The sequence below is a fragment of the Caretta caretta genome, chromosome 7, assembly GCF_965140235.1.
Source record: "Caretta caretta isolate rCarCar2 chromosome 7, rCarCar1.hap1, whole genome shotgun sequence".
Classification (NCBI taxonomy): Eukaryota; Metazoa; Chordata; order Testudines; family Cheloniidae; genus Caretta; species Caretta caretta.
The window spans coordinates 85,721,205-85,736,751 of record NC_134212.1 but is presented as its reverse complement, the minus strand read 5'-3'; the positions used below and the strand labels follow the sequence as shown (position 1 = coordinate 85,736,751).

The 15,547-nt window shown below is 42.7% G+C and overlaps 1 protein-coding gene across 3 annotated transcripts in view; it reads left to right on the top strand.

Annotated features, from left to right (window-relative positions):
• ASCC1 (activating signal cointegrator 1 complex subunit 1) overlaps positions 1–15,547 on the top strand; it is a 46,596-nt gene that overhangs the window by 12,541 nt on the left and 18,508 nt on the right. For all 3 annotated transcript variants that reach the window (XM_048858988.2, XM_048858987.2, XM_075130907.1), the window contains 4 exons: positions 7,450–7,586; positions 9,489–9,608; positions 11,868–11,992; positions 13,465–13,544. In XM_048858988.2, the coding sequence (XP_048714945.1) occupies positions 7,450–7,586; positions 9,489–9,608; positions 11,868–11,992; positions 13,465–13,544 (462 nt within the window). The remainder of the gene's footprint in view (positions 1–7,449; positions 7,587–9,488; positions 9,609–11,867; positions 11,993–13,464; positions 13,545–15,547) is intronic.

Sequence of the window (15,547 nt, the reverse complement as noted above, 5' to 3'; positions counted from 1 at the left end):
CGCTGCCCGGGCGGCGGCGTAACTGCAGGGCAGGGGGGACAGCAGGGGAGGGGCTGGGGACTAGCCTCCCCGGCCGGGAGCTCAAGGGCCGGGCAGGACTGTCCCGCGGGCCGTAATTTGCCTATCTGTGTATTAGATCCTCGGGTAGCAGAAAAGATAACTGGGAAGGAGGAAGCTCAATATCTAGTAGTTTATTAATGCACCTTGCCAAAAAGAGTTTTATTCTGGAACTTGGTCTCAATCCCTGATCTAATGGGTTGGGAGTACTGCATACACACAGTGCTTGGGCTCTGGGAGGAAAAAGCAAGTGCTTCAAAGAAAATTTTGTCTGGCATTCTATCAAAATGATGATATCTAGGACAGACAGCCTCAGCAGTGGGGAAGGAGTCAAATATTTAATGGGGAAGAATTTGGATCCTAAAAGTTACCATGGGGTGGTTAATTGTCCCCATCACTTTCTGGAAGTAGAAATGGTTAGTCATTTCCCTTCTACCCTAAATATATATTTGTGAATAAGATTGTGATACAACAAAAATATGACAATCATGGAAGGTAGAACAGTTGAATTTAGAATTTTATCAATTTTTATGGAAGACCTGCTTCCTTTTTCAGACAGCTCTGCATCAGTTGAGCATGGTGTGTATGTGCATGTGTGTGTATTTAAATATAGATGCAAAAAAGTGGTAGGCCTAGATTGGGAACACAATTATTTTGTTCCATGTATAGAATTGCAATAGCTTTTCAGTATAGACAACATATATGACTCTTTGGGGAATAAATATGTGTATAAAGTTAGCTAGCATTCAGTGTGTTTTGTTTAATTTCATAAAACCTTCAAATATTGGCTTACTACTTTTTTCAGAAAAAAGTTTCTTTCCTCCAGAGGTTGGGGAAAATCACAACCCTGTAATCTGTTCCCCTTCCCTTCTTTAGGGCTTATTATGTTCCCTCTACACTGGAGCTGCTAACATGAGAGCTGACAATGGCTTTCCATCCAGCAGAGGGCAGTGTTTGGAAGGCAGGAATATGCCAAAATCTTAGGGATGTTATGTAGATGTTACTTAAAGGGAATATTTTAAATGAAATCCTGAAAGACATACTGAAGTTTCCAAGTTCATGAGCAGTGGATTTTTTTTAGAGAGGCAGTGATTTCCTTTATTTTTAAAATCCTTTTATATTTTTATTTGGCTGCCAGTACATTTTAAGGAACAGTAGGCATAAATCAAAGGTTAACAGCTACCACTTTGCACTTACTTAGCACCTTACGTGCAAGGATCTTGAAACATTTAACAAATTTTATTATGCCTCATGGCATCCATGTGAGCAATGGTCAAAGTAGATCACAGTAGGAGGGGGTATTCACCTATTCTTTTCCCTTGTCATCAGAGGTATGAATGAGTGAAGTGGTTTTATAACACCTTGTGGATAAGAAGAAATGTATTTAAAAGGGGTTCATATTCCCAGGCAGTAACATAGTCACCTAAACAAAAATAATGCTGTCTCTGCAGTGTGTGGAGCTGCATACAGGCCATATCCCTAATGCTCTTAACTTCAGTTTCTACCAGGATGAAGTCTCCGTATTGATGTAAAACAAAATGTGACACCCTAGGAAAATTCCTGTGTTTTAGAAGATAGATTTTTATACATAATGTGCCTTCCCCTAGAAGGGAGAGGTAGCTGGCAGGAAACTGGTATTTCTTCCTTCCCTTCTTCCTCTTTTAGGGAGGAGAAGCAGCAGTGGTGGTTTTCTCCCTTTTCCTGCTGCCTCTGTAGGGCAGAGAAGGCAAAGAAGAGGTGTCCACTATTCTCTCTTCCTAATGGGATATGGGAAGCTTGGGACAGATACTCCTTTAAAGGAGAGAAGGCAAATAAGAGATTCATTCTTAGCTAGGTTTCAGAGTGGTAGCCGTGTTAGTGTGTATCAGCAAAAACAAGTAGGAATCCTTGTGGCACCAGAGACTAACAAATGTATTTGGGCATAAGCTTTCGTGGGCTAAAACCCACTTCATCAGATGCATGGAGTGGAAAATACAGTAGGCAGTATAAATACACAGCATATGAAAAGATGGCGGGGGGGGGTTCAGTGCTAATGAGCTAATTCAGTTAAGGTGGAAATGGCCTATTCTTAACAGTTGACAAGAAGGGGTGAATACCAAGGGAGGGAAAATTGCTTTTGTAGTGCTAATGAGGCCAATGCAATCAAGGTGGCCCATTTCAAACAATTGACGAGAAGGTGAGAGTATCAACAGAGGGAAATAGGTTTTTGTAGTGTCCCATCCACTCCCAGTCTTTATTCAGGCCTAATTTGATGGTGTCTGATTTGCAAATTAATTCCAGTTCTATAGTTTCTCGTTGGAGTCTGTTATTGACTTTTTTTTGTTGAAGAATTGCCACCTTTAAGTCTGTTGAGTGTCCAGGGAGATTTGAAGTGTTCTACTGGTTTTTGAATGTTATAATTCTTGATGTCAGATTTGTGTCCATTTATTCTTTTGCGTAGGGACTGTCCGGTTTGGCCAATGTACATGGCAGAGGGGCATTGCTGGCACATGATGGCATATATCACATTGGTAGATGTGCAGGTGAACGAGCCCCTGATGGTGTGGCTGATGTGGTTAGGTCCTATGGTGGTGTCCCTTGAATAGATATGCGGACAGGGTTTGTGGCAGGGATTGGTTCCTGGGTTAGTGATTTTGTTGTGTGGTGTGTAGTTGCTGGTGAGTATTTGCTTCAGGTTGGGGGGCTGTCTGTAAGTGAGGACTGGCCTGTCTCCCAAGGTCTGTGAGAGTGAGGGATTGTCCTTCAGGATAGATTGTAGATCCTTGATGATGCAGTGGAGATGTTTTAGTTGGGGGTTGTAGGTGATGGCTAGATGCACTCCATGCATCTGATGAAGTGGGTTTTAGCCCACAAAAGCTTATGCCCAGATATGTTTGTTAGTCTCTAAGGTGCCACAAGGACTCCTTGTTCTTAGCTAGGACACCTTTTCTTGCATTATCATAGAATCATAGAATATCAGGATTGGAAGGGACCTCAGGAGGTCATCTAGTCCAACCCCCTGCTCAAAAGCAGGACCCATACCCAATTAAATCATCCCAGCCAGGGCTTTGTCAAGCCTGACCTTAAAAACTTCTAAGGAAGGAGATTCCACCACCTCCCTAGGCAACACATTCCAGTGTTTCACCACCCTCCTAGTGAAAAAGTTTTTCCTAATATCCAACCTAAACCTCCCCCACTGCAACTTGAGACCATTACTCCTTGTCCTGTCCTCTTCCACCACTGAGAATAGTCTAGAACCATCCTCTCTGGAACCACCTCTCAGGTAGTTGAAAGCAGCTATCAAATCCCCCCTCATTCTTCTCTTCTGCAGACTAAACAATCCCAGTTCCCTCAGCCTCTCCTCATAAGTCATGTGTTCCAGAACCCTAATCATTTTTGTTGCCCTTCGCTGGACTCTCTCCAATTTATCCACATCCTTCTTGTAGTGGGGGATCGTCCCCCTCTCACCAATGTCGAATAGAGGGGGACGATCACGTCCCTCGATCTGCTCGCTATGCCCCTACTTATACATCCCAAAATGCCATTGGCCTTCTTGGCAACAAGGGCACACTGCTGGCTCATATCCAGCTTCTCATCCACTGTCACTCCTAGGTCCTTTTCCGCAGAACTGCTGCCTAGCCATTCGGTCCCTAGTCTGTAGCTGTGCATTGGGTTCTTCCGTCCTAAGTGCAGGACCCTGCACTTATCCTTATTGAACCTCATCAGATTTCTTTTGGCCCAATCCTCCAATTTGTCTAGGTCCCTCTGTATCCTATCCTGCCCTCCAGCGTATCTACCACTCCTCCCAGTTTAGTATCATCTGCAAATTTGCTGAGAGTGCAATCCACACCATCCTCCAGATCATTTATGAAGATATTGAACAAAACCGGCCCCAGGACCAACCCCTGGGGCACTCCACTTGACACCAGCTTCCAACTAGACATGGAGCCATTGATCACTACCCGTTGAGCCCGACAATCTAGCCAACTTTCTACCCACCTTATAGTGCATTCATCCAGCCCATACTTCCTTAACTTGCTGAAAAGAATACTGTGGGAGACCGTGTCAAAAGCTTTACTAAAGTCAAGATACAATGCATCCACTGCTTTCCCTTCATCCACAGAACCAGTAATCTCATCATAGAAGGTGATTAGATTAGTCAGGCATGACCTTCCCTTGGTGAATCCATGCTGACTGTTCCTGATCACTTTCCTCTCATGTAAGTGCTTCAGGATTGATTCTTTGAGGACCTGCTCCATGATTTTTCCAGGGACTGAAGTGAGGCTTACTGGCCTGTAGTTCCCAGGATCCTCCTTCTTCCCTTTTTTAAAGATTGGCACTACATTAGCCTTTTTCCAGTCATCCGGGACTTCCCCCGTTCGCCACGAGTTTTCAAAGATAATGGCCAATGGCTCTGCAATCACAGCCGCCAGTTCCTTTAGCACTCTCGGATGCAACTCATCCGGCCCCATGGACTTGTGCACGTCCAGATGCTGATGTAGCTCTCCACCTGCTGCTCAAGAACTTCAGCCAGGCACTAGCTCTTCTGATTTCAGATTCCCATGCCTAGTGAGTCTATACTTCATGAAACAGACTTAAACTGGGCAAGAGGAGGAAAGATCTGTAGTACAGAATTTACCCAAAACCAGGCTAAGAGGAAGAGAGGGATCTGCACTCCCTTCTGCTTGCCTCTCACTTTAGCTCATGCCTGTGACATAGGGAGCTGCTGTATTCATTTTGCAGGTGGAGAAACAGGCACTCAAATGAGTTGTCCAGTTTGATTAATCGTCAGTGTTGGAAATAGAATTCAGGGCTCCTGGATCCCTATCCCTTGCTCTGAACACTATACCACACTCCCTTCTATATATACATAGTGGGCATTTGAGCTAGGACGTTTTGTTGGATATTTGGATGATGTCCATAGGGCACCATAGTGATGAATATTGATATGGCCCATATCTTATGGGCTCTTTCTCCCTTGATGTCCATTTGACTTTCCTTAACCCTTGTACTGAATGTGTGCTGGGCTTTGGTTTCCTGTTAATTGTCTCTGCTGGAAGACCAGTACAGAGACATGATTGATGCCATTACTGAGTGCAGTTTTAAAAGAAAAATCAATGAAGTACAGTGGTATGGTAGTGATTGCTAATGATAAATCATAAGCTGGGGATTTGAACAAGAGGGTTAAAACCTATCTGCATCTAAGTATACAGCTTCCAGCCACTCAGTCCTATGACATTTGGAGGCAGATTTTGGAACTTTTGTTTTTCAAGAAGACTCAGCTCAGATACAGCATCTTTTCATGGAAGACTTAGGATCTGTGGTTCTGCAACACAGGAAGGGTGTGACAAGGATTTCTGGGGTAGGCCTGAGATCTTTGGGACTACACAGGAAAGATACTGTGAATCTTGGGCTGTTCATTGGGGTCCTCCTTCTTTCCAGTACAGAAGACATGGCACACCCAGGTGATGTGCAACCACTGACTCTGCACTTATCAATCCATATTCAGATATCTTCAACTGATGTTTGAAAGCTGCAGAAGGGACAGCTCCTCAGGCCAATAGTAGGTTAGACAGCACAGTTTGCATTATCTTTTCACCCTTCACCATCTGCTTCATGAGATTAGGGTAGTTCTTCTCTCTTGCAAGCTACTTATTTATTGTGTTAATTTGTATTCTGTTCATCATCATCATCTGTATGCATTGCAGAAATTAAAATGAATTGTTGCCAACAACTGGAATAAATCAAGTCTACCTCCAGATTCTGTCTCCCACTCCATCCACTGATGGGCTAAATATCCTCTGACTACAGACCTGAGTTAAAAACCAAATAAACAAATCTCTTGCACTGCATCCTAAATATGTCTTAAAGCAGAGGGAGCAAAGAGCCTTTTTCAGTTTCATTTTGGTCCCAGGCAGAACATAGAAAAGCTAGAGAATTGAAATCAAGTGTACTCTCAAACAGGAAATCCGTCCTTACTTGTGCTTTTGATATTGCTTATCAAGGTAATTTCCTTTTGTTGAAAAGCTACTACATTGGATTGAAATATGCAGATGGTTTTGACACCACTGTTTCAGGATTTTGGCATTAATTCAGCAGTGAATTAATTAACAGCGGCCCAAAGTGCTCCCCCCCCCCCTCCCGGGACCTGAGAGTGCTGCCTCCAAAGTGCTACCAGGCTTTGCCAACTTGTGACTGAGAGCAAGCTTCTGCATGAGATCATGTGATCTCACAGGTCACTGGACTGGCCTATAAGTATAAATATAAAAAAACCTGTGTGGATATTAGGTATGAAAAATGCTGGGTGAAATGTGAGGCTTTAAATCCTGTGTCAGGAGTAAGGACCTGCTGCTAGCCTGCTTACCTGCTGCTTTAACCCCAGGCAGCCTCATCAACAAAGCCGGGCAGCCACCTGATTGACTGAGCTGCCTGATTGGCTGAGGGATTTGCAGATCTACTCTTAAGATCACCAGCAGCAGTAGGACATGGATTTCTCAAAGCGTATGCCTGTGGCTGCGATTAGGGCCGTCCCTAGACATTCTGGGGCCCTACGCAGCCTCCCCGCCCCCATGGGGGGGGCAGGCATCCATGGGTGGGGGGCTGGCTGGGGAACAGGGGAGAGCTGCCCCCCAGCACTCAGAGGTGGCGTGGCTGGGTCTGGATCGTTGCACTTCCTGCCACCGATGACTGCAGGCCTGGCCCCTGCTGCAGCCTTTGGGGGAGCGGGGGCGGGAAGGGGGCGGAACGGGGCAGGGCTTTGGGGAAGGGGTGGGGTGGGGGTGAGGCTGGGGCAGAGCAGGTGTGGGAAGAGGTGGGGCTGGAGCAGCACGCAGTTGCGTAGGGCACTAGGAAATTTGGCCCTACGCAGCTGCGTACTTTGCATATGAGTAGGGACAGCCCTGGCTGCCATCCCAGCCTTGCTCCCACCCTGTTCCAGTCTTCCTCCTACCTTGGATGCAGCCCTGCTCCTGCCTTGCCTCGCCTCACTCCAGGTAACCTGACTCAGACCCTGGGCTCTGGCTCTGACAGCTAGCCTCTGACCCTGGGCACCAGCTCCTGGTTCCTGACTCCTGCCCTGACCGCTAGGCACAGCTGCGCACATCCCAGTCCATAACACCCTTACAACTTGAGACAGGATACCATTTAAACATTTTAAAGAGGAGTTTTGAAATATAGCTCTGAATCTTGTGTAGAAACTGTAAAGGCTTCATCTCAGATAATGAACTTTATTTTGAGCCAGGGAAATATATTTGCCTCTTCAGCGGTGTGGTAAGTATTATTTTGTGCTCTCTTGGGGCTATCGGATGGGCTTTTTAACTTTTGGTGCTAGAAATTGTGACCCAAGTAGAAATAATTCTAAAATAATCTGTCATATAGTTGCCCACTAAATCTTTTTTGTTACCTTTTCAATAGGACCATGGAGTCAGTAGCGGTCTATTCCAGAACCCAGCAAAGCTCCATCTTACTATTGGGACGCTAGTGCTCCTGAATGAGCAGGAGATCCAGAAGGCATGTGAACTCCTGCAGAGAAGTAAAGAGGACTTTATTAAGTAAGTGAAATAAAGGCATGATGGGGCTGGGGGAGGGGCATGGTCACTGAGTGCAGATATTTGGAGAACCAAACTCGTTTTAGAACACTGGTAACTAATGCAGGAGAAAGTGGTTCACCTGTTTGGTGTAATTCAACAGTTTTGAATCATTGTTTGAAAATTTGTAAAATACTGAAACATTTCAAACGAAACCACCCAGAAGAAAGACAAGGACATAATTGTATTTTGCCTTGATAACTGAGGACTTTCTCTGTTTGCCAGAAATCTTCAGGAGTTATTTCTTTATATCCCAGCAGTCCCCATTATTTTACTATGAACACAGATTATTTTTTCCTCTGCTGGTCACAAGAGCAGGAAGAACTCCATTGTCTTAACGCTTTTTGTCTGCAACAGTCTCAGGCAAGTTGCCTCCCTTCTGCCTAAGAACAGATGCTAATATACCCCTGAAATGCATTTCTTGAGGCAAGTAGCTCTGTGCAGAAAACCTTAAAGACAGGATGAACTGTATAAGTAATCAGTCTGAAATATTAGCTCAAGCTGCTATGGCACTAAGACTGTCATAATTTCCAGGATAAAGCCATAATATTTGAGGTTTAGAACTAGCTGAAAGCTTGGTCTAATGCAGGAGTCCTCAGCGTGGCGCCTGTGGGTGCCATGGCGCCCGCCAGGGCATTTTTGTGCGCCTGCAGGACTCCCCACCGCCGAAATGCCACTGAGAAGCATTGCCGTTTCTCGGTGGCATTTTGGCAGTGATGCTTCTTCCCACTGCCGCTTTTTGTGGCAGCATTTCGGCAGCGGGGTGTCCGGCACCCGCCAGTCTTCTGGGAATAGCAATATGCTGTTCCCACAAGAAAGGTTGGGGACCACTGGTCTAATGGGTGTTGTACTGAGATAATCTGACTACAACCCAGAAATATTAGACAGCCTGAGATTTTATTTTCTTAAAACAAGAAGCTTTTTCTTTCTACCATCAGTCCATATGCAAAACTTCCCCAACTTAGAGTTCTGTTTGTGGGTTGATGATAGAGTATGGGTTTGTCTGTTTGTTGATCTCTCTTAATTATAACATCAGATATCCAGTGTACAGTATAGGTCTCCATTTCAGCTCTCCAATGGCATTTTCATGTGTTCTGAGGATTCTCAATGCTTTGTAAACTTTTCCTCTGAGTATATGTCTGTTAGCATGCAAGCAAATGGAACCACCATTCTGCATTGAGCAATAATCTACACATAGCCAGGGACACACTAGAGCCTGGCTTGTTAGCGAATGTTGGTCAGGGCCCTGTTAACTCCTACTCTCTCCAAAATACTTCAAGATAAATATGGAAGAGACCATAGTTCAGGGCATCCTTGAAATGACAGCAGGTTTAGTAATGAAGCACCTACCATTTTATTAGTGGACCGAATATAATGGGATATAAATCCAAGACCTTTTGGTGCTTTAGTTCATGACTTTCTGTCCCAGAAGTGAGTGCTTGGCAACTGAGCCATGCTGAATTGTCGTCATGAGAGAGGAAGTCCATGCATGGGGCCTGCAGAGTCAGAGGGCAAGGCTTTCATTCTGGATACAGCAGGCACAGCTGTGAAAGAAACTCTCTGCTCACCAGCACTGGCTAGGTTCTGGAATGGAAGTTGGATGTTATGTTCTTGGAACTGTTGCGTTCCTCTCAGCATAATGATGAGGGAAACTGTATTCGTGATTTGGCCTGTAATTGTATTAGTGATTTGACTCTGGCTAGCATTTTTACAAGCATTGCTGCTTGACTTCTGTAGTAGTTGTGGGAGCTGCTAGTAAACTTGAATGAGGATAAATGTAGCTTAAACAGTAAAACATGCATTCACCTACTTTTGTATTCAAAATGGATACTTTTTTTTAATATCTTGGAACTATTTGTTTTTTAGCAAAACTGTTGGAGGCCAATCCCTGACTGTGGAGGTGGCAGGGATAGAATACATGAATGATGACCCTGCCATGATCGATGTTCTTTATGCAAAGGTTCACATGAAGGATGGATCAGACAAGTGAGTTCTCTGTGCTTTCCCTCTTTCATTCCACAGGGGTATGCAGACAGTACCTGAGGAGGCAGAAATAATGCAACAAAAGCAAACTTATTGTTCTCTGAGCTGATGGGCAGTGCTGGAGAGAATCACACTAGCAATCCAGAAGATGAGGTGGTGCTACTTTCTAGCCCCTTGGAATTAAAGCTGTGATGTGTTTGTGGGTTAGATTGATTGTTGGTAGTGTTGCAGAGAGGTGTCATTTGTTTTTAGCAGTCTTAATAGTTGAATAATGGAGTCAAGCAAGTCTGAGCTCATGCTCCCCCGTGCTGGGTAAGGGAAACTATGACAAGCAGGGCGGAGATGATGCTCATGGGATGGCACTGGGAGGAGATGACAAGAAACCTGACTTATCAGGAGAAATTAGCTGTTATGGAGGAAGCCAGGCAGCTAGCCCTGAGGGAAAGGAACGAGCTGGCCTTTTACAGTGTCACTAGGCTTTCACATATACCCCTTCCCCTTCAGATTTGAAGTCTGTTCTGCAGATAGAAAAGGAAGGGAAGACATTTACTTTTACGGAAGATCCCTGAAAATTGCCCACACTTCCTTTTTCATCCTGAAACTTCAAAGGATGCTCTGTTGGCCAGTTGGTAACCTCTAAGAACTATCCAAATCCCTCAATTTTGCTCTGATTGGAGAGACTGCTGTTAAATAATGCCAAGCGCCTCCTTCTCCACTAAGAGCTAGTAATGCTGATTCAGTGGTATTACTTTTTGCCCAGAGAAATGAGAAATACGTGGCGGTACAGAGTACTGCGTATTAGCTACAAGGCTAGTGCTGGAAGAGATTTAATGAGGGTAAGGGTGTCCACATGGTTTGTTATGCCAGATCAGAACCGTGGTCCAAGTTTGGTATCTTGCTTCTCATAATAGTCAGTAAGTGAACCATAGAGGAAAGTTTATCTTGCTATTTCCTCCCATTCACATAAGGCATCTAGCTAACTGTACTATGCTGTGCGTGGCAATGTCAAGAGAGGAGTTCCTGCCTGATCTTTGCATATTCTTGATCAGCTTATGCTATAAAGCAGATTTGATTTCCCTATCTTAGCTTGCATAACCATAGTGGTATTAGATACTGGAGAGCCCTTCTTCATATATACTGGCTCAACCTAAGAGAGATCATGCTCTGATGTTTCCCACATGGCAAAAACTTCCACTATAATTCATTCTAATTCATTTTATTTCCTTGATTAACTTTATAACATAATAAAGCACCAGTTTTACTTGAGCTATTCCCTGTTAATTTGTTTTAGTATCGTCTGTAATGATATTCATTTAATCTTTGTCATTGCTAATTTTAAAAATCACTGATGTAAAGCCAGAAAGTCAGTGACTAAAACCCATGACATTTGGTTTGAGAGTGTTGAAATTATCATATGACCTGTGGAAGCCTATAAGAGGCAGCACAAAGCCAGTAAGTAGGCTGTATAGTTAACTTCTGAAGGCTCAACAAATGATATTTGGAGTTGGTCCTAATACTGCTCTATGTCCATCTTCTTGATTTGAATTGAGACATCCAGGTTGTGGCATCTTGTGGCGAAATGGGAAACTATTGAGTGAATTGTATTCATGGACATGGTTGGTAACCAGGCTGTAAAAAATCAGTTCCATTTAGTATGCTTATATCTTATTTTAATGGATAGGAACTTTGGGTTGTATTGAACGCTCACTGCCTGTAGTGTGATGAGGCATTACTTATGTTGTAAAGGGAGTACAGTATGAAAAACCTGCAGATACTTAGAAAAATACATCCTTCAAGTTCCAATGTAATCTGCCACATCAAATTATCAAACCAATATAATCTACCACATCAAATGTCCTATTATGCTAATGTCCTCTTTTATTGAAATATTTGAAACAGAAGTTACTACTCAGGAGCCTTTGCAAACAGCCAGAATTTTTATATTTGTTTCCTTATTTGCATGAGCTCTTTCTTTTTTCCCTGTCCCCTCAGATATTAACAAAAAACCATCCTGTCTCTAAATACAAAAGCAATTGAGTAAACACAAAAACAAGGACGCAGTCTTGTCTGGCATGATTCTGATTAGTCTGTTATCTTTCCAATAGAGTTTCACTCAGTTTTTCCTTTTTGCATATTGAGACTTCATTTTACATATACTCTACCCACTTCTGGACAAGAGAGTAAAAGTGGACAAAAAAGCTTTTTTTTCTCTTGGCTTTGTAATGTCCTATTTCTCCTCCCTCCCCCCCCCAACCTTCCTAGATTACAGCTAATAGCTGATAGACTCATGGAGCAATTTGTGACCTCTGGGCTGATGATGAAGGAGTGGGATAGGGTGAAACTGCATGCTACCATAATGAACACTCTCTTCAGGAAAGACCCAAATGGTGAGTATCTTTAGAACCCTTCTGGAAAATCTGAACTACAGTAGTACCACTGAACAGGAAGTGCTGTGTTCCCTGGTATTGTGTGTCTAGATATTGCTGCGGTTCGCTTCATAGCACTCATTGGCTCTGGGCCAAAAGATAATTGGTTCAAGTCCTACACTCACCGTTGCATTCAAGTGCATTAATAGTAGGTGTGCTGCATTATTAGAGGTGTTGACCTTCGATGAGAAGTTAAACCATGGCCCTATATAATCATCTCTGGAGGAGACGTTAAAGATTTCATATAACTTTTGAAAATAGTTCTGTTGTTTTCATCAATATTCTCTTTCTTGTTAAATGAAGTTCTGCTGTCCAAGGCTGAATATGAGCTATTGCTGAGTGCCTAATGTCTGCTATTTCTGCCAAAACAGTATCTGCACTGGCAGTCTGTAACGTATTTCTTATCTAACTCATTATTTTATAAAGCTCTCTAAGATGGTTTGCATATGGAAGATGCTATGTAGTAAAATCAGACCATAGGGGTGTCAATTGGGCATTGAAAATTAGTGGAGTGTTTTTTTTTGTTTGTTTGTTTTTTTGGACAGTTTTGGCCTTAATCTTCCTGTGCCTGAGTTCACCAGCTGTAAAATGAGGATAGTAATACCACCTGTTCTCAGACAGGTGTTTTGATGATAAATTCATTAATGTTTGTGAAGTACTCAGATACTGTGGTAGAAGCACCACAGAAATGCCTTTGAGGAAACGAATAATTTTGTATTCAAAATTGCAGCGGGGTTTGGATGGTCTCTTAGGTGAGACCTTGGAACATACATTGAATGTTGTGGATAAAAAGAAATATTGAATAACTGTCCTTTCACTGAATGAGGCAGAGAGGTCTTATGGAAAAAATAGCACGTGATCACGTACTTAAAGACTGTATTATTGTGCATACACACAAGGTTGTAGTTCCTAACTTTTCTGGACATGACTACAACTTTAATGTTTTGTTTTGTGTGTTTTATTTTTATATGTATAGGTGTGTGCGCGCGCGCGAGAGAGTATATTGTGTGTGATATATTTTAAAAAAAAATGTAAAAAGTGCAGGGAAATTTCTCAGAGACCAATCCAGATTTTCTAGATGCTGTCAAGAATGTGCTTTGCATTACGATCATATACTCAGTAAGGTACTCTTTGGTATCCCAGGAGATGCATGAGTTTGTCATTGCTGAATTTCTGACAGGCCAGAGAAATTGGAATCTGCTTTCCCTGACTGATTCTATTACATTGTGCTGTCAGCCATACAAAATCCTCACAACAATATTTGTGATTTGGGGTGTTTCCTTTTCAAATTAAATTGCAAATTTTGCTCACATAAAAATGCAGTGAGACTTGTGTACTAAATGTTTTATTAACTGAATACATAGACTTTAGGGGGGAAAAGACAGTGAAAAGTATCATCCCATCTGAAGTTCTCGCTTGTGACTTTTTCACAGTTGAAGAGAAAAATAATGCAACTACAGGCAAATCATCTTTGAAGGAACGGGAGACATTTGATGGCCGAAATATACTGAAGGTCAGTGTTAAATGGTCATTGTGACTTAGCTGGGTTGTGGTATTGTATATCCAAAATAAGGTGAAACGTCACTTAAACTGTGTGTGTGTGTGTGTGTGTTGTGCCCTTGATCTCCAGGGGAAAAATCTGTTTTAAAAATAAACAAATCTAGGTAACTAAGAATTGGAAGTATTATGGTATTTATACACGCCTTCTTAAGGCCAGTGAGATTTTAGAACAAAGAAGCATGCATGTGGAAAAGATACTTAATAGGCATCAGTGTTGTGGTTTACAGTAACAATGTTTACCCCTAGAGACTTGCACCATATTTTTCCATAGGTCAGAATAAAAAATGACTTTGTTGCTCTTGTTGTAGTCACTAGTTAATACTCCCATCAATTAAACCAGTAGTCACATCATACATTTTTATCATGATTTTTTGCTTAAAAAAATAAACATCCAAGATTGGAATAGCTGGGGGAGGTCTTAAATCAGGATTGAGAGCATTGGCAGTAATCTGAGAGAGTCCAGGACTGGCATACCAGACAATGCAGATTTTATCCAATGAAACCTGCAACAGTGGGACGACGCTGTGGCCTTAGGTTTTAGGTAGGCATCAAGACACATCAAGGGACTTGCGGGCATATGAGGAGGAAGAGCTACTGGGAAATCATAGCAGTGTTTTTGTTTTGCAGGATCAGTGTATAATTTCATAGATGTTGGTGTTAAATTGTTGGTTTAATGAGTGGTGGCTTAAAGACCAGGAGGGGAGTTGTCCTCTCATGTATCTTCATCCCAGATGGCTGAGGAAAAAGGGACAGTAAATGAAGTAAAGCTACCATCCGTCCAAAAATGTTGTTGTGAATATTGCATCATGACTCAGCGTTGCCTTATATTGAAGTGGCATACATTGAGGCAATAAGAACACAACCATTGCACTGCTCTTAATGTGATCTAAGATTGAAGTGGACTCCCAAAATCCTAAAGCTGGATCTAAAAACAGAGGCTCCTGCATGTCGGAAGTGAGGTGTACTGGCATGTCCAAGGGGGAAACTTCCAAGGTACGAGGCCACATTATGCCTAGCTCAAACCACTATTCCCAGTCCTTCATTACATAAACATTAAATTTGTCCTCAGATTTTTATGAGAGAGAGAATCAAACTATCCTTTTTTTTTTACATTTTATCCAAAAAACCTCAGTGCTTTTTAAGGAATAAAAGATGCTCCTTCTGCTGGCCCCACAATTTATAGATTGCTGCACCACTGTGTCTTAGGGACTGTCTGCTCCAGTGATGTATGGTATGTAAAAGCAGGGAAATCCATCTGGTCTACCACAGATGTCTATTTCTCATTCTACTGCACTCTGAAATATGAGACAGTGTCTTTTTAAAACTCCCAATTGATTTGTACTGTTTTAGCCAAAAGAGCTACTGGCTGTTGGAGCATGAAAAGACTGCTGATAACTACTTCAAAGCAAGCCTTGTTGTAAGAAGTGTTCTCATTCTCCTCTACCTCCATCACATTCCTGAACTTGGTCACTTAATATTTCCCTTTTGTCAGCCACGTGCCCGTAGCAACTTCTGTTGGCACTAATTCTTAATATGACTCGTAATGGGCTGGAGGCTTTTCGATAGAGCCCTGCCAGAACCAGCCATCGATCTAGTGATGCATTCCAACTCGACCTTGCAGGGATGTGCTGATTTTCTTCCCACATCCCCACTTCCCTCATTTCATATACATTATTTACACTCTTCTCCTCAGGAGGTTGCCCTTTTGCAAAGTGGCTTCATTAACTTCTGAAATAGGATCTGAATGATAGGCTAATGATTAATATACTGCCACTGCTCATGCTGGTATTCCAGGGCTGTTCTGTTGTCCAAGTGCAGTGTGCTGTACAAACTTTCTCTTTTCCATACACCCTAAACTTAATCCTCAAGCATTCTCTGAAATTATTTGGTTTTGATAGCATTGTTTTCATAAAGGAAGTTGGTAAGCAGAGTGGGGAAATAATACTATAGACATGA